The sequence below is a fragment of the Talpa europaea genome (assembly GCF_964194135.1).
Source record: "Talpa europaea genome assembly, chromosome: 14".
NCBI lineage: Eukaryota > Metazoa > Chordata > Mammalia > Eulipotyphla > Talpidae > Talpa > Talpa europaea.
Genome location: NC_140082.1, coordinates 46,085,494 through 46,112,708, shown reverse-complemented (window position 1 = coordinate 46,112,708; position 27,215 = coordinate 46,085,494). Strand labels below are relative to the sequence as shown.

Sequence of the window (27,215 nt, the reverse complement as noted above, 5' to 3'; positions counted from 1 at the left end):
GAAGGAGGAAATCAGGAGGGTTCTAGTAGCAAAAGGGAAACTTGGCAAGCATATCTTTATCAAGTGAGTTTTCATTGAGTGCTTCTCATAGTTGTGTATCTGAAATAAGTAAGATGACATTCAAGAGATGTGTGAAAATAAATGGGATTGCCAAATTTAGGGTGTTCTCCCTGCATAGGTTTTAAATATAGAACCAAAACGTGCCTTGCATGAAGTTTCCTATAACAAGTGGTACTCCTGTTGTCATAATTATGTATTCTTGGGGGCCCGATTGCACGCCCTCCATAGTATTTCACAGAAATCATTATCTGCACTTTAAATCTTCAGGTGGTGAAAACTTGTTCCGGGAACATCTCTTTCCTGTAATAAATTGCCAACCATAAACCAGCTGATAGCTCCTGGCATCACCAGGGCTTGGTTTATTGGCCCACGATTTATTTTGTTTTGAATTGCAAAGTGTTTTTCTCTCTTTTCTTTGTCATGATAAAAATGAATGAGTTTGTAAAACAAAACAGACCAGGGTAAGATCTTGGCACTCCCCAGACACCACAGTGACCTGTTAATGATTCTGGTCAACATTTCAGAAGTTCGCCCAGCAACCAGTCCTCCTCCAGCGACCCGGGACCTGGCAGCAGTGGACCGTGGAGACCACAAGTGGGATTTGATGGGTACTGCTCATTTTCACCTGGCTGCCGGCCCTGGGAGGGACTTGTTTCAGTGATTCTTTCAGAAACATTTACTGTGTGCCTGCTGCATGCAGGCCATTGGGGATAGGCTTTTAATAAGTCACTGGTCCAAGCTAGAAAGCTCATCATTTCTTTTTTTTTTTTTAATAAAAATATACTGTGCATTTGGGGAAAAAAAGAATAATGTCCAACAAAAAAAATTAAAAATATATAAATAAGTAAAAAGAAATAAACAAAGGAAAAAAAGAAAGCTCATCATTTCTATGTAGGTAGTGCTCATTTGTCTGTATTCTGAGCTAGTCTATTTTATCTTTGTAAAAAGATCAGTCTTTCTGAGCATGTGAAAAATTAAGGATTTGGGGAGTCTCTGGGCAGTCGCCCTTGGGAATCTTCCCCTTCCTTAAATTGCTGATGAGGAATAAATTCACAGCCTCTGTTGAAAATGTTTTTTTTTTTTTTCCCTTTGAAATAGCCCCAAATAAGAGAAGGCAGGGTTAGCATTTGGCATGGTTTATGCTGCTGCATGTTTGAAGCAGAAGGTTGCCTCACACTCTGGGCTGAGTGTCCAGTTATTTGTGCGTGTGTTGTGCAGGAGACGGGTTGGGTAGAGCTGAGGACACCTAGCAACAGGGAGTGGCTGTGTTGACTGATAAAGTCACTCAGGAAAAGCATCTGTTAGTGGGAAGAAGAGGACCCCATGCAGTCTGCCCTCTGCAGAGGTGCAAACGTGGGCTCCAGGTGGCTAGTTTAGTTTGTGTTTTGCTACCAAGTCACACCTCTGCCGTTTCAAGGAGCTGGGTGCCCAGATCTAGACAGAGAACCACAAGGTCAGACAGGGAAAGGATTTCCCAGAAGAAAAGGCTTTTTCTGCTACTGCCCTCACATTGTAGAAGGAATGACTCTCCCTAGAGCCCTCTCTCCTTCTGGTTTGGTCCTAGAAATAATTCCAATCTGAGTTACATGTGCTCCTGACCTTATGGTGGACGGGGTTCTTAAAAGTTGTAGATAAAGATATTTTTCTCAACTGAGTTGCATTTTAAAAGTAGAAGGGAGTTTTTAAACCATTTCTGGCTTTCTCTACAAACAAGGATTTGTAACTGGGATTCTATAGATGAGGATCACTTTATGTTGTGTGTAAGTCTTCTGTTATTTATTCCTTATGTAAGATTATATTCTCATGTTTTGGGTTTTCATAAAACAAAAATCTGCCTTGATACAGTCTAGAGACCATCAATCTTATTTTCCTTAAAAAGTTCAATATAAAGAAATAACAATGCTATGTATTCTGGGCACAAGAAAAAAACAAAAGCAGTGAGTTCCTCTTTAACTTGCCAGGGGCAAGTTGCCTCACCTGCATAGTCCTTTAACCTTCTGTCTTTCTTGGTCCTTCTTTGTCTGTAAATGGCCATCATCTGAGCATCATTGTTGACCCTAAGGTGAAATTAAGTCTCCCACTTTAGGTGCTATAAGCTTCTCTGGCAGGACTGGGCCAACAGACACCTCATTTCATTTACCAGGGACAGCCTCTAGTTAGGGATTTCCCTTCAGCTGCCCATTTAGGTGCCTGCGCTTACTGGGGACTCGCTGGTGGTTGGTATGGTGGACAAGAGCGGGGCTCAGCTCTGTATTCTTTCCAGATGCCAGTCTCCCCTGCTGCTGGAGCACCAAGGCTCAGGCCCTTTGGAATGTGAAGGAACCAGGGAGCGTGAGGACACCATGGAAGGAAGCAGGCACCCAGGTAATAAGCAATTCCACTGGTAGCATCTATTGCCCATCATGCCCCTCCAGCTCCCTCTCTTCTCCCAATCTCTCTGGTTCATTTGGTGAGTTGTACGACATGCTGAAGGGGTCGGCTGTGTCTCCATGTCATAGGGGATGTGGCTGTGGTTGGTTGAGGGTGTGCTACGTGCCGCCTATGGTCAAGGAGCATTGCCTTATGGTAGTTGCTCTGTTTACTCTTTGGGTGTCTCCATCGGTAAGGCCAGAAAGTCATAGAACCACCACCCTGTACATTTTCAGCAAACCATTTGTCAGGCTCTTTTGTTAACACCAGAAATTAAATATTTATCTCTCTTTCTGTGACAGAAACCAAATGGCATGGCCCACCTTCCAAAGTCCTGAGTTCCTATAAAGAAAGAGCCTTACAGAAAGATGGAAGTTGCAAAGATTCCCCCAATAAGCTTTCTCATGTAAGTCCTTTGTTCATACACTAATCACTTGGTTACCCATGCTGATGGAGCTCAACACATGCTGTTCCAGGCATGTTTACTAAGGACTCTTGATGGGTTGTCTGTTTACCTCGCAGATCTCTTGAAGGTGAGAGTAGATGATTCATAGGTAGACAGATAGATTGGTAGACAGGTAGATAGAAAGTTAAGGTTTTCTTCTTTTCCTTGCTGACTTTTAAAGACTCCCAAAGAAAGGTCACACAGTCAATTACTCACAAAACCAAGATTATATCTTTGACCTTTTGATCCTTGATATCTAGCATAATAGCTACTGAATTGTGTTTGCCTTTTTAATCTGTTAACTACTTATCCACTTGGGGGTAAATACAGAAGTAGGAACTGTGATTTGGTGCCGCAGTGGGGAGGCCCTAGCTGACCACTTAGTGTGCAAGTCCCATGATTCACGAACATCAGCAGCAGCTCACTGACAGGTTCGGTGTGCCCGGCATTCGGAGCATCATTCTCAGTCATTTTCAGTCATCTGCTTCTATGATGTTGTCTCCTCTTTACCAGAGCCCGAAAGGGTGAGCCTTATAGGTAGTGACTCGGTGAAACAAAACATTCTGTTAAATGCGAAAACATGAATTATTGGCTGTTGCCAGACAGCCAACATTTTAACATAGCTTGTTTGAAATTTTGCAGTTAAGAAATTGTATGAGGTCCCAACTTCAGATGTTTCTTTCTCCTTGTGTATCTTTGGCGAGTTTTATAACTGTTAATGAGCACACGTGACATTATTCCCCTTCGAAGTGTCAAGACCTTGTCTTGAGTCAGCCTTACTGTAGCCATTTAATTCCATCTTTACAGATCTCTCACTGTAAAGGCAGGCAGGGGTGGCAGTAGACTTGGGAATATCGATGTATGAAAGAAGGTCAAGGGGATTTGCTTAAGGATCTAATAGGATGGAAGTAAAAAGAAAAGGCCAAATCATTTAAAAATAGATCAGGGCATGACTCATTCTCATGACTCCACAGCCCTTTGCTGATGCTTCAGATCTTATTAATTTTCTCAGGCTGCAGTGAGGGGCCATGTCTGTGAGTACATCAGTGAGATGGGGACATTTTTCTGGCTTCTTTGCTTTTTGTCCTCCAGGGTCCCCAGAGCTCTGACACTTTTTCAGACTTGTTTACTCTAAAGAGAGCCACATCTCATTAGTGCTGGGGGTGTACTCTAACTTGGGGCTCTTGGAGAGATTGCTCATGTTTACATTGTGCTTTGTGACTGCAGTGTGCTTCTGCATCTATTATCTCATTGGATCCACACGTTAATCATGTGAGCTCAGTATTGTGAGGCCAGAGAGGGACTCAGTGACTGGCCAACATTACATCACTGTGATTCAAACCTGGGTCTTCTGCCCCAAACCCAGGTCTGGCAGTGTAATTTGACACAGAAGCATTTTCCTCATAAAAAAACCTACTCTTACCCTTTTATTAATTTTCCATGTGCTTTCCCAGTTTATCGAACCTCTCTTAATTATTTTCTGGTTAATGACACCCTGCAATACTTTGGGCCTCATGTACAAATAGTCCAACAAAAGGTTGAAAAGATACCCCTTTAATTTAAGATGAATTGGGGGCATTATGAACCAGAGATTTTTACATAAAGCCAGGCTATTTTTTAAAAGTAGATTCTGTCTTTACCTAGCATTGAAAAGTGAATAAGAAGAGTCCAGGTGAGATCATCTGACTTTGTAAGTCTAGTGAGTGCATCTAGCTAGCTTTGTGAGCCTGGGTCAGAATAGCCATCTTCATAAAAGAGCAAAGTATGGGATTTTCTTGAAGCCTATTCATTTCTCTTCTCAAGATTGGAGATAAAAGTTGCTCCAGTCACTCCAGCAGCAATACGCTGTCCAGCAATACCTCCAGCAACAGCGATGACAAGCACTTTGGGTCTGGGGACCTGATGGACCCGGAATTGCTGGGGCTGACCTACATCAAAGGGGCCTCCACTGACAGTGGCATCGACACGACCCCCTGCATGCCCACCGCAGTCCTGGGACCCGTGCATCTGACAGGCAGCAGGTCCATGATCCACAGTCGTGCGGAACAGTGGGCTGACTCTGCAGACATCGCAGGGCCCGATGACGAGCAGGCGAAGATGTACACGGTGCACGGCTATGCACCTGCCATCTCTGCCAGCAACACTGCTGACGGCAGCCTGGGTGACCTCAGTGAAATCTCTTCTCATTCCAGGTAAGTGTCTCCCTGGCCTGCTCATCAGCACCTGCTTATCCCACCTGGGCATCCAGGGTGCCAGTGCCTGCTGGGGTGGGTGCCGGGGCCTGAAATAGGAGCAGCCTGTGGATGCATCAGGTTTGCTGAGCTCTGACTTCCAGTGAAGTGCATGTTTAGGACTCTAATTGTAAAGTGACCACATGAAGAAGTCAATTCATTTGTAATTTTACTTTCCTTTCTCTTTAAATTGGAAAGAAAACTAGAGATAATTCATTCTTCTAGTCAGGCCATTTGTCTCACTCTCCCAAATCAGCCTGTTGTCCCTGAATTTTTAGAAGTGGTAGGAAGCTGGACAGTGCTCACATCATTCATCACAGGCAGCAGGGATCGGGGGTGGCTTCTGCATGGTTCGAGTGTGGCTTCCTGACACAGAGATGTGACTGGTTTTTTTTTGTTTGTTTGTTTGTTTTTGAGATCCCTTTCCAGGAAGGAGAGACCTAGGGACATCTGTATGGCAATGAATGGGGGTTCAGCTGGTCAAAGATGAGCTAAAATTAAAGAAAACTGTATTCTAAGTACTGATGTTTAATATCTACTCCTGTCTTGAATGTCTGTACAGTGGTTTTAAAAATTCTAATTTATGATTCCTTGCCTTCAGATATTAGAGAAAGAAATACTACTGTTCTGGCTGTGGACAGAAGTTTACTTCTGCACACCAGCTGTCACTTTCATTTTTCTTCGAGTATCCAGTGCTTTCCCTAATTCAGTTCCAAGTTAACTGATTTTCTTTCAGAACTCACCTAAATGTTGGAGACCGAGTCAGATGTACAAATTATGGGACTATTCTTCAGAAATCTAGGGCTTATGTGGTGGGTGCATTGTTCTATACGATGGTGCTTCAGTTGGGAGGGTCACGAAGATCGACCCTCTGTGCTGCCAAGCGCCCCCTCCCCTCAAGGCCAAGGCGTCTCCTGCCCTTTCTCACATGACTACTGCTAAGAGATAGGGACCACACCGAGTCTCAGTTTACATCCACCAGGGGCAAAAATGGACAAACTGGTATTAATTCAACAGGCAGAAACCAAAGCAGAGTGGCTGTGATCACGTACTCAAAGCAGACACGGAAATCATCTCAGCGTCTACTTTTTTTTTTAATTTTTTATTTGTTTATTTATTTATTTAGAGGTTACTTTTTTATTTGTTTATTTATTTAGAGGTTACTTTCAAAGTAATTATTCCTGCTACTTTTTACTTTCAATTGCTTCTTGATATTCACCCTTAGCTGAAATCTTCTGTGCTTATTCTCTTTAGTAATTTCACTTAACATATGTTTAGTCACGAATAACTTTAAATAATTTCCAAATTTTATCAATGACTTTGGTTACCTGAATTATACCTATCTTCGTTTCAGAGACAGTTGAAAATTGACCACACTAGAAAAGACATGTTGAGATTTTATAACCTTCTCATGTCTTGGAAGCTTAGAAGATTTGTAAAACAGCTGACTTCTTGATACCTTGGTAGATAAATGTAATTGGGGTCATAAATAAGATTTTGTGTGACTACCAAGGAACATTTCTGTGGAAAGTGCTTTCAGAGCTTCTTCATTTATAAATAGAAGTAGGGATATTAATAGAGATTTTAACTAGATTTCCTTGAATAACTTAACCAGTCATTAATTTAATAGGTTAGACTATCAGAAAATATAGAAAAGTGCTAGATTATATTTCTGATAGATTTTACTTTTTCTCTGCCACTTTAAATTGAATGTGAGCACAGCTGTTGTTGAAATGATATGTGTTGAGTCAGTGGAATCCTTTACCACCTAGCTAGCTGTCTTTTTCTTGCAATTTGTAGTTGATGGTGACTTTGAAGCCACCTTTCAACTTAATATTCTAGGCTTTTGTTCTGTAGGAAGTTGCCATAAATTGAGTTCCCATACTTCTTCTGTAAAGAACAGACATTTGCAGGAGAGCTGGAGAAAATAAGATTTAAAAATTTTTTAATCTGGAATTTTAAAATAGTTAAATATTTTAAAATATAACCATATTAATATGTCATGTTTAAAGTATCCTTGTAACTTCACTCATTAAAGCACAGGGACCAACCTACCAAAGTTTCCTGAGGTTCTGCCAACTCTGAAATGCTAGGGCCTGTGATGAGGAATTCATCAAACCATGATTTGCTCTTCTGTGTCTTTTCAAACTAACATGTGGTCAGCTCAGCTGAGGCTCACTGTATGAGGGTCTAGGGTTGGGACTGGGAGTTGCCCAAGGAACAGAAGAGCAGAATAAAATCTTTCAGAGGCTGACATCAGTGCTGAGTGCCCTGTCAAGGTCACCCAACCCTCAAGTTCTCTGCATCCCATTCCATGGTTCAGTTTCATCTTAGCACTCTCTTCCACCTGAACTGGCTTGGCCAAGCATCTCCTTCTCCCTGCCCCACCCCCAGCAGAATGTAGCAGGTTTCTCTCTTTTCTCTCTTCCCTTCCCTGAAGCATCTATGCTAAAAAGGGATTTAACCTGTCTTGTTCATGTTGCATCCACAGCACTTAGTACCTTGAATGTGATAAGCATTCAAATACTTGTGGAATGAAAGAAGGAACTCTAAGAAAAGTGCTCCATAGATGCTTATCAATGAGTTAATAAGCCAGTGTGTGGGTTGCCTGTGGAAGAATGTGGAATCAACTATTTCCAGATCACATTTTCAAGAACCCAGATCAATGTCTGGCATGTTTTTCATTCTCTAATTCTGACTTTTTACTACCTCCACCCCCAGCACACACAGACAGCCCCAGCACCCATCCATGAATAAAGTAAGTTTGGAATTGTGTATGTGAAACAATTCCAGGGCTGCACTAAGGAGGAAAAAGGAGAACTTAACAAGCCACACCCCCAAGTAAGGAAAAACTGAGGAGGGGGTGGGAAGGAAGAGTGAAAGAGGAGTATGTGCAGGAGTCACTTTTTAAGCAGAACAAGTGTGTACTCATCTGTTTTCTTTTGCTGCTCAGTTCTTTTAATTCAACAAAGCCTGAGGCAGGACACTAAGATAAGAGCTCAGAATACAGAGCAGCATTCATACTAGCCGAACCAAGGTTTTGCAGTGAAATAAATCAATTAAAAAAAAAAAAATCATGTTTTGGACTCTCCCGTAAGTGGCTAATATGATTGACGATCTGTTGCTGATCATTATTCATGTCTTCATACCCTCCTCTTCATACAAATGAATGGAAGTTGGCAGTGAAAGTCTGAAACAAGAATTTGGGTCTAGAAGGAAAGGATTCATGATCAGCTTATTGCTAATGCTCTAGAATGTTTCCCAGCTTCAGAGAAAAATTTTACCGTGTTGGTTTTTCTGCTAAATACAAATTTGTGCCAAATTATGAAGCACATTCAATGAATCTGTTCTTAGGGACAACTTTTGAACATCCAGCTGCTGGAGTGTAAGACATTTTCTATCAAGACTGAATTAGAAAAATATCTCCGGTGAAAACAAATGCAAAAACGCAAGAGTTTTTGTCCTTGCTCTCATTATTCTTTACACATTTGCAAAGATTTTTCAGTTCACTAATTTCAGGGGGAGAACGTGAGTAGCTTATAGCATATTAGCCTTTAGTAGACTTTGAGACTCTGGACTGTAAAACATCTCAGGGATAATCAAAGGTTTAAAAATTCATGATCCCCATGGTAGCCACAGGCAAGGCACAATCCTTCTACCTACTCAAAATGGGGAAACTAAAGCCCATAAGCACTATTGGAGCAATAATTTTAAATTCAGGATGATTATTGGGAGATTAGAATATAGACTTTACATTAAGACCTGATTTCTTGAGTGTGATAATCATATCACTACTCTGTGGGAGAACGTCCTTATTCTTACAAAACACATATCAAAATACAGGCATATGATGTTATAAAAGTTGTGATCATTCTCAAATGGTTCAGTGAGGAATACATGTAGAAAGGGAAATAATGCAGATGTACCAGATAATAACAATTAGTGAATATAGATGAAGGGTATAGGGATGTTTTTCTACTATTCATCGACCTTTTTTGTAGAATTGATGTTTTTCAAAATAAGATTTGTGGGGGCCTCCCTGGTGGCGCAAGAGGTTAAGTCTCAGCACTATGAAACTATCTGCAGCCACTGCAGCACAAGTTCAAAACACATGGTGCAGCAGACCTCTCCTGTCTCACCCACTGCTCCCCTCAGCAGTGTATTTCAGTAGATCTGCCTGTACTGTTACCCTCTGTCTCTGGTGAATCCTCTCAGCCCCACATCTCTGACCTGTACCCCAGCTCTTGTATGCATAAATAAATAAATCTTTTTTTAAAAAAACAAGATTTTTGGGAAAATATATAGATCTTCCAAAACCGTTACCTCAATTTGGAGTTTTCATGTTAGGAGTTTCTAAACAAGTGCACCCCAATAAATAGAGATCATCAGCTCTTCTTCCCAGTGCTGGTTAGTCCATGTGTTGCTTTGGATACCGGAAGCAGTAAAACAGCTTCCCCTGGAGCCCATAATGTAATGCCAATGTTGAGGGGGCATAGTGTCATATTCAGGGGTACCACACCTCCCAGCAGCCACAAAGTTATTTCACAGGAGTGGATGAGGTGCTCTGTTTGTTTTGTTGTTTAAATTCTCAAATACCACAGGTCTCCACAAATGGGTCAGTTTCTTGTTTCCTTAAACTTTCTCCTTTGTGTGATACCTGGCTTTATATGTATACCATATGTACCAATCAGTGGTACAACCCAAATGCCCAAAAATAGATGACTGGATCAAGAAGATGTGGTACATATATACCGTGGAATATTACTCAGCAATCAAAAAAGATAAGCACATGCAGTTTGCAGCAACATGGAAGGAGCTAGAAGGGATCATGTCAGCGAAATAAGACAGAAAGAAAAAGAAAAATACTGGATGGTCTCACTCATACCAGGAATTTAGAAAACCTAAATAAGGGACCAGGAAAAAGACTAATTAATACAAAGTAAAAATCAAAATCAACAAGCAATTATAAACCAGAGACACATGGGTGGGGGAGAGGAAGGACTAGGGTCAAAATAAGGGTGGGGGTGCAATTGTATGGGGAATATAACCAAAATAAAAATGCATACATTGTGCAAAAATGAAAAATGATGTAAGAATTATATAAAATAAAATATTAATTAAAAAAAGAACAACAAAAAAAAATAATTAGATTTCATCACACTTAGGAAAGTGCCACCTGGGAACCCTGTGGTAAACTGAATGGCAAATACCTGTGGTATTTGTGGATAATTCTTTCCTATATCACTTTAAAATAATTGGCTGTGTTTATAGAACTTTTACCCTGTGCCTTTGCTGTTCTAGTGGTTCACTAATATTAACTCATATCATCTTCAAAGTAATCCTCTGAGGTAGATCCTGTTATCTATCCACTCACTGATGAGAAAACTGAGGTTCAGAAACTCACCCAGGATTGCCAAGACCTGGCACTGGGACTTAAATGCTCTGGCACCAGATCCCTGCAACTGTGCTTGAGTGTCAGGCACCTAAAAATGAAGCTCTCCTGCTTCTCCAAATTCTGACATTAGAACTGTTCCTCAGGCTTGTCCAGTCCATAAAGTAAATCCTGATCTCATTTTTTAAATTTTTAAAAATAATTTATTTATATATTTTTTACATCATTGTTCCTGATCTCATTTTTAAGAATATTATTCAGTGCCTCCCTGGTGAAGTAAGGATTAATTCTCATAGCTATCACCAGTAGGGCCTGAGTTTGGATCCCCCGGGTCAGCAGACCTCTCCTGTCTTGCCCACTGCTCCCCTGCTCTGTCTGACGAATCCTCTTACCCCCCACACCTCTGGCCTACAACCCAGTTTTTCTATGCAAAAATAAATAAATAAATCTTTTTTTAAAAAAGAGAAACAACAATTTATCATGCTGAATTTAGAAAGACCTCTAGGCTTTCATATTTCTAGGGTAGGCATAGAGCTTAACCAGTAACTTTTAAAATTGTTGTTTTTAGGGTTTCCATCTTTTAAATATCAACTTGCTGATCACATGATAATTGAGCATGCAGTGGTACAAACCCCCAGATGTGACAAGATCTCTCTGTGTCCCATACTTCGCTGCCCCCCCTTGTCTCTGTAAGGGAACCACTCATCTAGCTTTCATGATCATTATCCCCTCACTTGTCTTTATAGTTTTACTATTGACACATTTCTTAGCTACATATTGTGCATTTTCACCTGATGATAAACCATATTTAAAAATGGATTCATGCTCATTATATTCTTCTTGACCTACTTCTTTTTTTAACATTATGTCTTTGCCCTTCACCCACACTATTGTCCTTGGCCTCAGCCATCCATTCTTAGAGTACTTTCTTTATTCCTTTGTGCTATGTATCGACCCTCCATGCTGCTACTGAGGGTTCAGGTGGCCACTAAGGAGCAGGTAGATCGGTTCCTGTCGACACTGTTACCTGTTCCAAGTGCACCTGTGCAGGGCTTTATCTAGTCTGTGCCCTTCGGAGGGGATTGCTGGATCATACCCTATGCAGGCACACACCTGTACAAGTCATGTCCACACTGCTTTCACAACTGTTTTACACACTTTTCATTCCTAGCAACAATGGGTGGGTGGGTTCTCCATCATTCCAGGCTCTGGCTAACATGGGGCATTTCTTATCAAACGTTCCCATTTTTGTCAGTGTATTATGTTGGGATATTCTGTTATGGTTTGCATTGGCAGCTTTGGTTGCGGCTGAGCTTCAGCACCTTCTCTTACGTTTACTTACCATTTGATTTTTCTCTTTCGACACATCGCTGTAAGTATGCTTCCATTTTTCTATTAGATACCCGCTGCTCTTTACATCTTCCTGGCAGTAGATCTTTAGCCTGTGGGGCAAGGTGCAGGGCCCAAAGTCAGCTCTCGCTGCCTTACCCTGCCTCGTTTGCTCACAGGGAAGGACAGGAGTAAAGCCTTATGGCTCTGAATTTGGCAGTGTGCCAGCACTGCTAAAAATCAGTTTATATTGTCACTTTTGCCTGTTTTTCCTCCTCAGTGGTTCACACCATTCAGGAAGCCCTTCGGCTCACTGTTCCAAAAATAGTGGCTCTCTGGATTCTTCCAAAGTCTACATCGTGTCACACAGCAGCAGTCATCAGGTCCCTGGGTCTGTGTCCAAGCCCTACCACAGACAAGGGGCAGTGAACAAATATGTCATCGGCTGGAAGAAATCAGAAGGCAGCCCACCGCCCGAGGAGCCTGAAGTGACGGAGTGCCAGGGGTAAGGTGCTGCCTGACTTCTCCAGGAAACATGACACACTTGGGGGTTCACTAAGCAAATGTATTTTTCTGCCAGCAGCAATATATTTTCAAAAAGAGAATAATGTAAAGCATCTTTGTGTAAGTCTCTTTCCTTGGTTTGTGCATATAAAATTTGAAGAAATCTCTGTTCATTGTTCTTATATTCAAAAAAGCTGGCTGCAAGAGAAAAGCCATGATTATGTGCTATTGATGGTGTGAGTATAGAGACTGTAAATAAGTAGGTTCAAGGACAGTTTCAATTCCCAAAGAGTCTGTGTGTGTGTGTGTGTGTGTGTTTCTGAAAGTTGCTGTGTTAAGTGACATAAAAGACATAATTTTAACATGACTTTGATTTCCCCTTGAGCTGTTAGGTTTTGTGGAGGAAGGTAGTGGGGGATGTTCTATCTCTATTTGAAAAAGAGAAAAGAAAAAATACTGATAACCCGTTTTATAATATGTATGAAGGCTTTTTGATAGCTCTCTGAAGAGACAAGTAAAGAAATCACATTTCAAGAAAGCAAGGCTAGTCAGGCCAGTTAGCTGTTGGTTGACTTTTTTTAAAAGATCAACCTTAAAAAGGATCCATGTGCATTACATTATGAAGTCATTGTCTTTTGCCAATTGTTGATGTATTGATAGCTCCATCAAGGGTTGGGGGGTGCAGGAGTGGGGAATGTTTTAACACACTGGTTTGCTGACACTGACTCTCAGTGAGAGGCAGCAGAGCCCTCCTTCTCCCTTATAACCTGAGGCTGGTGCTGAGATTCGAACCCCAGCCTCCCAGGTCTGTTCCTGGTATGTGGTGTTCACCCCACCAGGTGCAGCAGGCCTCACCCAGCTAAGTCAAGTGCTTCCAAAACAAGAAAACCCTCTTTCACAGGAAGTAGTGAATCCGTGACAGCCATTGCCCAGGAATGCACCAGCTACATGGGAAGTTTTGTCAAGACAGTATTTTACTGAATCACTGGAAGATGTGCTTGAGAAACACCAGCTGAAGATAGTGTGTTTTACCATTGAGAATTAGAGAATATTCGTGTTTCATTGCACACAAAATATAAAATAAGTTGTGCCCTCCAGAAGCCTCATAGAACTCTGAAATTACCAGTGACTTCTTTAAAATCATATTGTAGAACCTTCATTGATTTAAGTTATTGTTGTTAATAATACAACCTCATGTTTTAAAATGCAGCTAATGAGAGCTGCTCATTCCTTGAGTAAGTAACCCTTGAGTGTGTGCTGTGGTTTGCATTATTCAGGAAATCCTTTGGTTTACTGTTCCCAAAATAGTAAGTTGCTAGACACATCCATCAGGAGTGGTCAATAATATGTTGTGTTTACCCATGTAAAAAATTATATGGGGCATTAGAGATAGCGAGCTAATTAAGTCCCAAGCCCCATTTTCAGGAGTTCCTTGTCTGTGCTAGGAGAAAAAGTGTAGGAATGACTAATTACAGTATCACAGAAGCGGCTCATAGATGTGCTATTTCATATATTACATCAGTGATAAGAGAACAATGCTAGTATTTACTTGCATATTGCCTAATTTGTCCTGCAATCTTTTTCTGTAGTCTCTATTTAAAGTGATTTTCTTATCTAACTGGTTGCCAAGTCAGGGACTCAAGTTCTGTTGGAGACTCCTCCTGACATCACATTGTCATCCCTACATCTTAAAGACCGCTCCCTCCTCACACTTTGCTCTAGATCTGTGGCCTCAGCCATCATCTCAGTCTCAGCCTGTACAGCTGTGCTGCACCCCCTGCCCACACTCCACCCCTCCTCCACCCACATATCAAATGGTACCCCAGATGGGTTTCTTTCTTCTAATATTTAGAGGTTATTTGCTTTTCTATTTATAATCTTTCTAAACTAGTATCTTCAGGGTAACAGCTTAGCATAGCATATTTCTGATTTTTCCTATACCTACTTCCAAGCCTTAACTCCTGCACTTCCTGGTAGCTCTGTCCTTACTGCCCCAGATGAGTAGTTTTGTCTCAGACCTCTGTGCTCATTCATGCAATTCCTTCGGCCTAAATTCCTTTTGTAAGTGTCCATGGCCAGCATCATTTATAGCTGGACCTTTCTCTGCACCCTCTAGCCCAGAATTTTCTACAGTGTGAAGCCCCACTTGTTTTTCCTGCCCCTACACACACACATTCTCTCCCTCTCTCTCTCTCTCTCTCTCTCTCTCACACACACACACACACACACACACACACACACACACACACCCTGACCTGGGAGCTCTGGTGCTCAGGCAGAGGATCACCCATTGTAATCCTCTTGACTGGTACAGAGTATATCCTCAGCATACTTCCTGACATGTCCATTGGCAATTTTAATAAAATTACTAATTTAGCAGAAAAGGCCAGAAATTTTTATTCAGTCGTATTCAGTCATAAAGGGAAAGTAGAAGATCACAATTTAATATTATAGGTACTGTCTTTTTTTCCAGTTCACGCTTGATGGGACCTGGGGGTTTTGTCCCCTACATATTTTTCAAAGCACATAGGGCTGAGGCTCTGAGTACCTACCCATCCCAAATCTCAAAGTCAAAAGTTGGCAACAACAAATGCTGGCAAGGATGTGGAATGGGAACATACCGCTGTTGGGAATGCAGAAAGGTCCAGCCACTATGGAAAGTCACATGGGGGAATCCTTAAAAATGGGCCTACCATATGATCCAGCAATTCCACTCCTGGAGATACACCTAAAGGACTCAAAAACATTAATTCAAAGGAAGAAGTGCACCCCTATTTATATGTTTATTGCAGCACTATTTACAATAGCTAAGATTGTGGAAACAATGCAAATGCCCAAAACAGGCAACTGGATCAAGAAGATGTGGTATATAAACACTATGGAATACTACTCAGCAGTCAAAAAAGATAAATTCATGTCGTTTGCAGCAACATGGATGGAGCTAGAAGGACTATGCTTAGTGAAATAAGTCAAAAGCAAAAATAAAAATATTGGTTGGTCTCACTTATAGGGGGAATATAAGGAAATTGAACAAAGGATCAAGCAAAAGCCAAAAATTGCAGGCAAACCATAAATCTGAGTCTTACAGCAGGAGATGGGAAGGGAAATGAGTCCAAAAAAAAAAAAAAAAAACCTTTTAGGTACACTCTCCTTAAAACCTGCATGTTTTCCCAAAGTAGTTTTTATATCCCAGAAGCCCACCATCTGTCCTACACACCAGCCACATCTTTAGTCTCATTTTAAAAGTTTTCCAAAACGGGGCCTCCCCCATGGTGCAGCAGGTTGAGTGCTGTGCTGTGAAGCTGTCCGCAGCCTCTGTAGTGTGGGTTCGATTCCCAGCCAGCCAGGGAGAAAGCCACATGGTGCGCAGACCTCTCCTGTCTTGCCCGCTGCTCCCCTCAGCAGTGTTTTCAGTCCATCCGCCTGTTCTGCTCCCCGCTCGGTCTCTGGTGGATTCTCTCACCCTCCTGTGCCTCTCACCCCCCTGTGCCTCTGACCCCAGTTCTTGCAAAAATAAATAAATCTTTAAAATTTTTTTTTTCCAAAACTGCTTTTCCAGCCACTGTCTGTTCACCTTGTCAGCATTTGTGGTGCTTCAAGAACTAAAAAGTGCAGGGAACCTGACGTACCTTTTGAACACAGCAAAAGCCAGAGTGATCTCCAGATAAATCATGCTTAATTTTGTGTATGTCTCTGTGATTATCTTATTCTGATAATCTCCCTGTGAGCTGTCACTGAGACAAAGATAGCCTTTCTTGCAAAATAACTCATCACAGTGACATACGACCATAACACCCAGGTCACCTGCGGTTGCCCTCTGCCCTGGGCTGGGTCCAGAGTGCTGTGTAGCAGGTGATGGGGGTAGGGGACACTACTCCCTCCAGGGACAGCGCAGTCACCCATCATCTTCAGGAATGTTCGATTGCTCAGATTGCAGAAGAAACCTTTTAAAAACGACTTCCCAGATTTTTCCCTGGAAAAGTGCTGAAAACAGTAATTCAGCTAGACAGTCTTTTGTTGTCCATAAATACATTTTTATATACCTATAATTAAGGGAGACAGCTGCTTTGTTTATCTAAACAACCTCGCAAAATTGCTGATAATAAAACATGCTTGGCACAGGCCTGCATTGATTATTCTTACACTTGTGGTTCCCCTGGGTGGCTCCCTCTGTGTTGCCTGGGTGTGACGTGGTCCCCTTGTCCAGACACAAGAGAAAGGCTCCCTGTGATTCTGAGGATCACAAGGGGTATTTCAAAGGACATATGATAATCTCTGATGAATTATTGAAACTGTTTTCTGACACAGATTAGGAAAGAGAAGGCACAGCCTTGCTTTAAAAATTGGCTATATTTTTTGCATCCAGGGCTTTGGGGAGCTTATTTATTTCTGAATTATTCATAAATCTAACTTTGTAGTTGAGTTCGTCCCACAAATGTAAACTGTCACGGGGGTCTGGAGCAAGTGCCGCAAAGTGAACCGGCTAAATAATTAAGAACGGTGTGTGTATATGGTTGTTGAAAATGGTTTTAGGGTTTTAATTTTTAACACTGCAGGCACTTTGCAAATAGGCTGACCTCTCCTTTTAATTTCCCTTCTGGTTTGTGCCAACAGGCTGTATAGTGAGATGGATCTCATGTCCACGGCTGCGCAGCATCAGACAGTGGTGGGAGATGCTGTTTCAGAAACCCAACATGTTCTGTCAAAAGAAGACTTCCTGAAATTGATGCTTCCTGACAGCCCCTTAGTGGAGGAAGGAAGAAGGAAGGTTAGTAACTTTTGTGGGGCTTTGAAGTTACCAGAAACACTAAAGAAAATTCTGAAGAGACTCAGGGGTTCCCAGAGGACCCCCACATGCATTTTCTCTTGTGATCCCACGCACCACTGTGTGCGTGGCTGGCCGTGTTCAGTGTCTGTCCCATGAGCCCAGGAGAGGAGAGAAGGGCTGCTTTCTAGCATGTGGACAGAGCTGATGTGAGGAGGGCCTGGCCTCAAACCCTACTCCTGGGCCATCGGCTGCATGACTTCCTGTAAGTGACTTAATCTTTTGGCCTAGTGTTCTCTTCTAATAAAAAAAAAAGGAGACAATAATAAGTGTCCTTCAGAATTATAGCAAAGATAAGAAATAACATGGACAGGGTCTTAACACAGTTTGGGACATAATAGGAGTTTAGAAACGGTAGCTATTAAAATTCATACCACCTGTTTTTTGCTCCAGAACTCTAACTCTGCTCCTTGCTGTCCTTCTTAGATGTAACCCTATTCCAGAAATGAAGGAGAGTTGGATATTATAATTCCTGGGGGGTAAGGGGGGGGGTCACAGATAGGATGGCACCCACTGTGCAGTGTGAGACTCTGCAGCCGTCACAAAGAACGCCACTATTAGCCAACCTATGCTTAGTGACACGCCTTTGCTCCCAGGATTATAGTTCTTTCTTTTTAGTTATAGTTATATAGTTTAGTTTAGTTATAGTTATATAGTTTAGATTATAGTTCTTTCTTTTTAGTTCTCCTTATAGTTCTTTCTTTTTCAGTTTCAGTGTTATTGCAGTCTCTTAAACCACTTTGTTATATGTTCACGTTGGTGGCAGTGAGGATTGGAAACCAGAGCTCTCCTGTGTAAACCCTTGCTCCCTTTGTCCAAAAGAAAAGAAAAAAACAAATTAGGCATTGCCATATTGACTGTGATCTGGGTAAACAGCAAATCTTGGTGCTTCTGTCTTCCCTATAATAAAACAATACTGCAATTAACCTAATTGTGTTCCTAGAATAATGCTCTAATTAGATACTACCTCAAAGCTGCTTTAATCTAATGTGCCTATAATCATGTTCTGAAGAACCGGCTGGTCGTGTGTGAAAAGGGAATCCCAGAAGAACTCAGTCATAATGAGTTGTGTGGGTTTTTTTTTTTTAACTTGTATCAAATCATGTATATGGTACTGTATAAGTGTGGATGCAGGCTATTGTATAAAAAGTGCAAACAGCTTTTCTTTAAATAGGAGTGAACTTCTCTTTGACATGTGTTTTTCCCCTCCTAAGACAAATCACCTTCTTTTCTTAGTGTAAATTTGACTTTGTAGTTTGCACATATCCCAGTTTCCATTCATCAGTTGGATAGACTTGACAGAATGGAAGGAACACATACAATAGAAATATTTTTAGCCTCTTACTGCATTCACAAATGTAAATAGCCATTTCTATATTTGTTTGATGTGAACATTCTGGATTTTACTATTGTTTATATCAAAGGAATGTGGTTCAGTGTGCAGAAATAGTTGGAAATTAAGATTTGGCTTAATTTTTCTTGAGTATTTGACTTTCTTGAGTATTTGCTTCTTGACTAAGAATTTTCCTCCCCCTGAGATTTAATACATAATCATTTGTAATGTTTCCTTTAAGTCTGGTTATGATTGATTACAACTCAGTTTTCAACAATTGTAATAGACTTTTGTGAGTGATATTTTTAAGTAGACAGTAAGATTTTACTGAACTGATAACCATTTTCTTGAGCCTATTTGTATGTCCTGGAAAGCCGCAATATTTGAAATTACTTTTATTATTATTTAGATTAGATTTTACCTCACATGCAGTTGATTAGTACAGAAATTGCCTAATATTAAATTGTAGTCATTTCAAATTAAAATCAAGCCAGCTCTATGTGTGGCTTTGATTAAGTGTCACCTGAAATGGCAACCTTATATATTTTCAGGAGTCTCACTGTCACAAGGTTATGGAGGTTCATTTAACATTTCAAAATTAATAAAGCAGTGCATGTCTAATTCATGATAATATTTCACAGAATGTCAAAGGAGGAAAACATTCAAATCCAATAACTGCGCGAAGCCCTGGGTATTTGCCTGCAAGGCCCACAGACCTGGTTGAGCATTCCTAAGTAACCCTTGATGCCAGGCTAGGGAGACCCAGTGGGCTGCAAAGTCACCAGATTTAGTCAAAGAAATTCCATGCTTTTAGCTCTCTACTGTCTGTTTCTTTCCTCTCCAACATGTTCCATGTTTACCTCCTAGTTTTCATTCTATGGGAATCTGTCCCCACGGAGGTCGCTGTACCGTACTCTCTCCGATGAGAGCATATGCAGCAATCGGAGGGGCTCATCCTTTGGCAGTTCCCGAAGTTCCATCCTTGACCAAGCGCTGCCCAACGACATTCTGTTCAGCACCACCCCGCCCTACCACAGCACGCTGCCCCCGCGGACCCACCCTGCACCCAGCATGGGGAGCCTAAGAAGTAAGTGCATGGGTGCAGGCACAGACGAGGTCACACCGGTTCGGAAGGTGTGGGTGCATTGACAGGCACTGCCTTGGAACCTCCTCAGTTGTCTGCTACTGGGATTTGGGGTGGGGGCTTGTTTCTTTTTTCTTTTTTTTCCTTTTTTTTTAAGATTTATTTTTATTTTTATACAAGAGCTGGGGTACAGGCCAGAGGTGCGGGAGGATGAGGAGATTCACCAGAGACAGAGCAGGGAGCAGAACAGGCAGACAACAGAAATACACTGCTGAGAGGAGCAGTAGGCGAAGGAGAGGACTGCCACACCATGTGGGATTCTTGCCAGCCAGCGGGGGTTGAACCGGCGTTGCAGTGGCTGTGGACAGCTTCACAGCACAGCACTCAACCCGCTGCATCACTGGGGAGGCCCTGTCTCCACTTTTTAAAAAGATATATATCATTTGTGAGTGGATGTTCTTTTTAAAAAATAATTTTTAAACATAAAAGCTCCAGAGTGAACATTTTTAAAAGTAAGCAGTATTACCAATTTGCAAAAAAACAGAAAAACCCAGTTAAACATTTATCAAGTAAACTAGTGACCTCTATACCACCTCTCACCTATTTCTATGCATAAAGATAAAATGTCTAAAACCTCGTTTTATGAAGAGAAAGCTGTGGCACCGGGATGTATTCTTGTGGATGGTGAGCAAGGAGGAAATTTCTAGTCTTCTATGTCTATTTATTCTTGACCCTTAATTCCTGATGTTAGGCATGGGGTGGGCAGGCGTCAGGAGACCTTCCGGGAGGCCTGCCTCTCCTGCTAGCAGGCAGTGTGTTCTTGTGCTTGCCATTCACCCTGTGCCCAGTTCACTCCAATTTACTGGCCACAGTTTAACTGGACAATGTCTAGATTATTTTTCTTCACAGCTAAAATCTGTTTTTCCATAGTGTCAATTCCTTATTTCTGTGTTAGTGTTAAGGGTGATATCTTTCTTACTTTGCAGTGGTTAGCTTTGTTTCTTTTATTCATAGTCAATTTCTATTGTACAGGAAGAGTGAAGATTTAATCAGAAATACGTTCATTGTCAGGATTTTTTTTTTAATTTCATCATCAAAAGCATTATCTTTAGAACCAATTTGAACTTCATAATACACATAGACATCCCCAGCTAAATGAAATAAAGTTCTAATAATGTTTCTGATGTTTAACATAATTGAAAATGAACCTTGTCTCATAAAATTCTTAATCTTTTTCTTTAAGTAACTTAATACCCTGCCTGTTACAAAGGGCATTTGCCTAAATTGAGGAAACCTTTAGATTCCTTCTTCATAACCATTTGACAGGTCAGATAAATTCTAGTACCCTATTATTTTCCCCAAATGTTTTTCTCTTTTAAAAGTAGGTAACTTTAATAGTCCCCTAAAAGCTTGTGTAAAACCAATAAAACAATTTTATTGTCAAATGATTTTAATAGCAAATGATATTTCTTTCATTTAAAATGTTTGAAATGTGATTTTGAAATCTATTCCTATGTGTTAACATACTTCTTACATTCTTCCCTTCATGTGCTTCCATGTGCATCCTTTTTCCTTAGCCTCACTTTTTTATTTTTTATTTTATACATTTTTTACATCATTTTTCATTTTTGCACAATGTATGCATTTTCATCTTGGTTATAGTCCCCATACAATTCCCATCCCCCTTGTTTTGATCCTGCTCCCTCCTCTCTGCCCTGTAGTATGTCTCTGGTTTATAGTTGCTTGTTGATTTTTATTTTTACTTTATTATAATTAGGTTTTTTCCTGGTCCCTTATTTAGGTTTTCTAAATTCCTGCTATGAGTGTGACCATCCAGTATTTATGTTTATAGCAGCACTATTTACAATAGCTAAGCTATGGAAACAACCCAAATGCCCAAAAATAGATGACAGGATCAAGAAAATGTGGTGCATATATACAATGGAATAATACTCAACAATCAAAAAAGATAAACTCATGCTATTTGAGCAACATGGATGGAGCTAGAAGGGATCATGCTCAGTGAAATAAGCCAAAAAGAAAAATAAAAGTAGCCTCACTTTTTTTAACAAACGCTATTTTTTGAGCAGTTTTAGGTTCATGGCAACATTCAGCAGAAGGTTCAGATTTGCCACCTGTCTCTTACCCAACCAGTGTACAACCCCCTCCACTATTAATGTTCCTCACTGGACAGGAACATTTCTTAGAATCCATGAACAAACATTGTCAAAACCCTTAGTTTATGTTGGGGTTCACTCTTGGTGTTACATGTTCTACAGGTCTGGACAAATGTATATGATAAGTAGCCATCATTTCAGTATTATACGGAATATTTTCACTTCCCTAAAATTCATCTGTGTTCTGCTTGTTCATTCCTCTCTCCCCTAACCCTTAGTAACCACTGATCTTTCTACTGTTCCCATAGTTTTGTCCCTTCCAGAATGTCATGTACAATATGGAATCATGACGTTGGAATTATATGTAGCCTTTTTATACTGACTTTTTTCACGTAGTCATATTCGTTTAAGGTTCTCCCATGTTCTTTTCATGACTTGATAGCTCATTCCTTTTCAATACTGAATAATATTCCATTGTCTGGTTGTAACATTCATTCATTCATTCTCTTACTCTGAGGCCTATATCCTTTTTTCAGTATATTCAGTGATGAAACAGGTGGGAAACACTCTTTATTCCCTAGAATTCTCAGTTGTCTTCAATGTTCAGTTCTCCAGGAAAAAGAGTGAGTGATGCCTGCTCTTTTCCATTCTCTAATGAAACCACCTTCCTTGGCAATGTTACTCCATTAATTTCTGCATTTTACAAACTACTCAGAACTCTAAGTTTGATGGGTAAAATGACAAAATGTAAATGAAAGATTTGGAAATAATTTATATTGATATGTCTTCCTCCCAGTACTTCTAATTCCCACCAGCCCACCCACAGAGAGGTTCAGCATCAAGGATCTAGCTGTCTTTGGAAGACACTACTTCCTGGACCCTCTGACACCCACATTTACCAGTGTGCTCTTTACTTTTGTACCTACCTAAGACAGATTTTCATCACCCCTCACTTTGTGTGGTGTCTACTCTTTCAGCATAGCCTCTATAAGAAGATGTCACTCTAGTCTGAAACTGAGAAACAACTAGAAAGTTGAAATACGAGAGCTAATGCCTAGCAGATGTCCGTGAGTGAGAAAAGAAGAATATTTGAGGTTGCCCAGTTGTTTCTCAGAGACTAAATGTCACATGAAAACTCAGAGTGGAGGTTAGTTCCCTTGAACCTTCTGGTCCTGAATGCTTAGTTAGGTAGAATGAGGAAATACACTCAGAAGACACACAGTTTCTTCTCTTTAGCTTTAAAACTCAAGCATTCCTAGAAAACAACTGATCTGAGAATCTTTTCACTGGTTAGAGACTCATTTGGCTCTCATTTCTGTTTTGGAGTAAGGATAACACAAAACAAGGGTCCCTCAAATCCATCTCTTCACAGTATTGGAAAAGCTCATCTCTCTGCCTTTTCTGTTGTGATGGTGACAGCTACGGGTTTTTTGTACAGATATTTTTAGCTCTGAAAAACTTTGAACCAGCCTCAGAATCTCTCTTCTCTTGAGATCAAGATCATAATCCAACCTTGTGAGACAGATACGTAACCAGCACATCTTGAATGTGATTCATGTCATGATTCATAGATATTTCCTGTGAAGTCACTGAAATGTGCTGTATCATTATGTCTTCAAGTTGGAGGTATAAAAATATGACCTGATCCAGCAATTGAAAATAATTCTGAAATATATCTGCATTGCACATAGGCCCATTGCATTCTTTATTGGTGGGTTCTAGAATAACATTTCTGTAATGGCACAGATAGGAACAAAAATAGGGAATGGCTGTTTATTTCACTGTTGACAAGACAGATAACCAGTGATAGGAAGTGCTCATGTTAGCCTTCTCCTTGAACCAGTTGGGTACCTACTTGGATTCAGTGCAGTCCAAGCAATGGTAGGCTCACAAGTCTAAAGAGAATTCCTGATATTTAATGGAATGAGAATCAAAACTCTCCAAGGAATAGTGGGAATCTTCCTGTTAAGAAAGAAGAGTTTCAGCTTATGTGTGTTCCCAAATCCTACAGTTTTGACCTAGGTACCTTGCAAAAGATGCTTGGCAATTTCAAAAAGGGGGGGTGGAGTTTTGGGAATAAATAAATCAGTACTTTCCTTAGAATTTAGTAATCCCACAAGATGCCACAGACTCCCCATGTCAACTCAGTGGTGCATGGCGTAGGTGGTTAGAGCTGTAACCAGCAGAGTAATCTTTGCTACAGTTGGCTTTGCAGAAGGCATCCGTGGGCTGTCAGAGGCAGGGTTTTGAATGATTCAGGATGGCACGTCTTTCTCTTTTTTCAAATGTTCTCATTCTCCCTTGTAATAAACATCCATCGGTTTTTAAAGAGTAATGATGAAACCTCCGATATCTGACCACCAGGAAATGCTGTCAGCAAGGCTCCTCCACATTTATAACACTGAACAAATGATAAAATTAAATGGTCACTGCGATTTCAGGTTTGGGGTAAATGAACAGCAAACCACAGGATCAGTATCTTAGGCTGAAGGGCAGAGACACAGGCGGCAGGACCTAGAATTAGCCATCTTTCAGAATCCAGTCACTTCCTTTTCTGAAAGGGCAAAAAGAAGCAGTTTGGGCTCTTGAGATAGCACTAGGTTTTATGATCTAAGTGATGCCTCTGCTTCCTCGTCTGTAAAACTCTGGAAACATTTCCTTGGTGTGCACTAAACATGGGGGAAGGCTAACCCCTTCCCTCACCCTCAGGCCAGCACCAGGAAAATTCAGTTGTTTGTTGACTGAGCTTGTTAAGGGAAGAACTTAAAGCTTATTAGTTATTCTTTCTCTTGGTGCTTATACAGTTTGTGGTGGTACCTGGAACATAGTAGATGCTTAGTTAACATCATCTACGTCCTGGTAGTAGTGATAGTTAATGTCAGTTAAAAATATTATAAAGGATCAGTAGTGGTTTAGCATCTCAGACAAAAAAAAAATGGTAATTTTTTTTTCTAAGTATATGATTTTATAGGCAGTGGAAAAAAAATGTGTATTCATCTTGATGACTCAGAGAGGAATTTAGGCAGTTCTTACTTTAAGGTGATTGTGACATTAGGATTTCCTGTTTACTGAAAGATGATGGATTTAGATTGAAATCTGTGCTTTCTGCAAGCTTTCTACCAGAACTGTGCTTTTTGCCCAGCAGTTCCTTCTCCTCTTTCCTGTCTGAGAAGGTACATCATCTGCATGTCACCTCCTCACACAGACCTCCCCAAGCCATCAGATTCCTCCATCACACCACCCTGGGTTATTTTCTTTGAAGACTCATCAGTGCTTATACATTTTTCTTCATTTATCGTCTCTCCCTGTCAGTAGTCCCGTAGGCTTGGTGAGAGCGTGGGTCTTGTCTGTCATGTCCGCTGTGGGCCCCATCACTTGGCATACAATAGTCCTTTAATAAATACATCATAGATGATGGAGTGTATAGTGCTTCAGATAAACTATAGAGAAAGGAAATGTCTTCTAATCTATTAATCATCTCTGCCAATTCTGTTGTATCAAATAAACAGACAAAAGTCCCATTCACAATTGGGGAAGATGGGGTAATAGTTTATTATAAAGAAGAAATATCTCAAACTGAATTCCTTTCTTTTGCTCCTTTTCTTTCTTTTTTTTAATATTTATTTTATGCATACAAGAACTGGGGTACAGGCCAGAGGGGTAGGGGGTGAGAGGATTCACCAGAGACAGAGTGGGGAGCAGAACAGGCAGATCTACTGAAATACACTTCTGAGGGGAGCAGCAGGCAAGGACAGGTGAGGTCTGCTGTGCCATGTGGGTAGCTCCCTGGCCGGGGATCAAATTCATGCTGCAGTGGCTGCAGATAGCTTCATAGGTTATGTCTTAATTCCTTGTGCCACCAGGGAGGCCCTTGCTCCTGATTTTTCCATAAAGATTAGAGGGACGCTCTTGGCTTGTCTTTTGTTGTAAAACTAACACCCCGAGGCCTTCCTAGATCCCAGAATCATCAGTGCCACTTCACTTGTGGTCTCTGCTGAGTTGTGCACAGGACAGTAAGCTGTGACCTGCTCTGCTTTGTGGATGGCTGGACCCACACACTCACTGACCCATTCACTCTGGGCAACTGCTTCCTGGCCACCAAGATTCAAACCTGTGCCTCGACTCAATGCTCAATGACAGATGAGCACATATCAATTACAAATGAACTTCAGGTGCTCAGAAATAGTCAAAGCACTAATTTTTTTAAAAAAGATTTGTTTATTTATTTATACAAGCACTGGGTACGGTCAGAAGCGTGGGAGGGGGAGAGAATTCACCAGAGCCAGAGCGGGGAGCAGAACAGGCAGAAGAACCGAAGTACACTGCTGAGGGGAGCAGCGGGCGGCAGGAGAGGTCTGTGCACCATGTGGGACCCTCTCTGGCAGTCGGGGATTGAACCGGCACTGCAGAGGCTGCGGGCAGTTTTGCAGCCCAGTGCTTGACCGCTGCGCCACTGGGGAGGCCCTCAAAGCACTAATTTTTAACCCAAGTCAAGTCTCCTTGTCATTACTCTAGTAGGTATTTAGAGAAGGTGACTTTTGAACACACAGCTGCTGAAGGGACAAAAATATGATTTGGGGGCATAACCTAGCATTACATCTTTCTAATCAGCCTGATCCACCAAGTAGACTGGTCCTGTGACCGCCATTCCGCTGCATTTTGTCCATCTGTCCTCTCTATTATTTTTTCTCATCCTTTTCAGTAATGATGGGTTGCTGTCAGCACTGGGGGAAAGTAGAGAGCACACACAAGATGCATTAGGTCTGATTTTTAGGTTTGAATATGCCAGAAGCTTCGGTAAAGGATTATTTCTTTATAAAGACAAAGAAAATCCTCAAGTTGACATTTCTTGGTAAACATGAATAACAGAGCACGCTTTCTGTAGAAATGTTCACTTACCAGAATAATTCTCCATTCCTTGGTGTCTCCTGTCCAACAAGGGCAGGCAGGGGGTGAGAGGAGTGTCCCTGTGAGCACCCAGTTCTAACCCAGCTGCCCTCAGCACCCTTCTCAGAGCTAAGACATGCTACCCCTATTTCCTGCAGAACCCCACCCCCTGAAAATGAGTGCCAAAGCAATTGCCACTTAGTCACATCACTTCTTTATAGTTAGTGCAGAAAACCTGCTTTAAGCAATACAAACAATGTGTTTCAGAGACAAAGAAAGTGACTGACAAGTGATTGATGGTCTCTGTGCTTCTTAGTCTCTGCCTGGGGTTCATCCTGAAACTTTTGGTTCAAGACAGGAACCTAGGAGAGGTCAGCCCTGCCTCTGTTCTGTATGCAGGAGACTCTGCACACTAACTGTTCTTTCTCCATCTCCACACTAACTCTGTCACTCCCACTGACCCTGCTTACACCTTGGTGAGGACAGAGTACATCACACACAGAGCAGGATGGTTATTTCAAAGGCAAGTGGAGAAATGCCGTGGACAACTCAGTTACTCGGTTCCTGCCAAAACGGAGGTTGGGAATAAGTTGGTGGAT

General features: G+C 41.3%; 1 protein-coding gene across 2 annotated transcripts in view; it reads left to right on the top strand.

Annotated features, from left to right (window-relative positions):
- The window catches only part of SIPA1L2 (signal induced proliferation associated 1 like 2), a gene marked incomplete at both ends in the record, with an annotated part of 106,938 nt that overhangs the window by 62,648 nt on the left and 17,075 nt on the right, over positions 1-27,215 (top strand). For both annotated transcript variants that reach the window (XM_084254175.1, XM_084254174.1), the window contains 7 exons: positions 585-668; positions 2,324-2,424; positions 2,772-2,875; positions 4,718-5,106; positions 12,147-12,371; positions 16,985-17,138; positions 19,396-19,615. In XM_084254175.1, the coding sequence (XP_084110301.1) occupies positions 585-668; positions 2,324-2,424; positions 2,772-2,875; positions 4,718-5,106; positions 12,147-12,371; positions 16,985-17,138; positions 19,396-19,615 (1,277 nt within the window). The remainder of the gene's footprint in view (positions 1-584; positions 669-2,323; positions 2,425-2,771; positions 2,876-4,717; positions 5,107-12,146; positions 12,372-16,984; positions 17,139-19,395; positions 19,616-27,215) is intronic.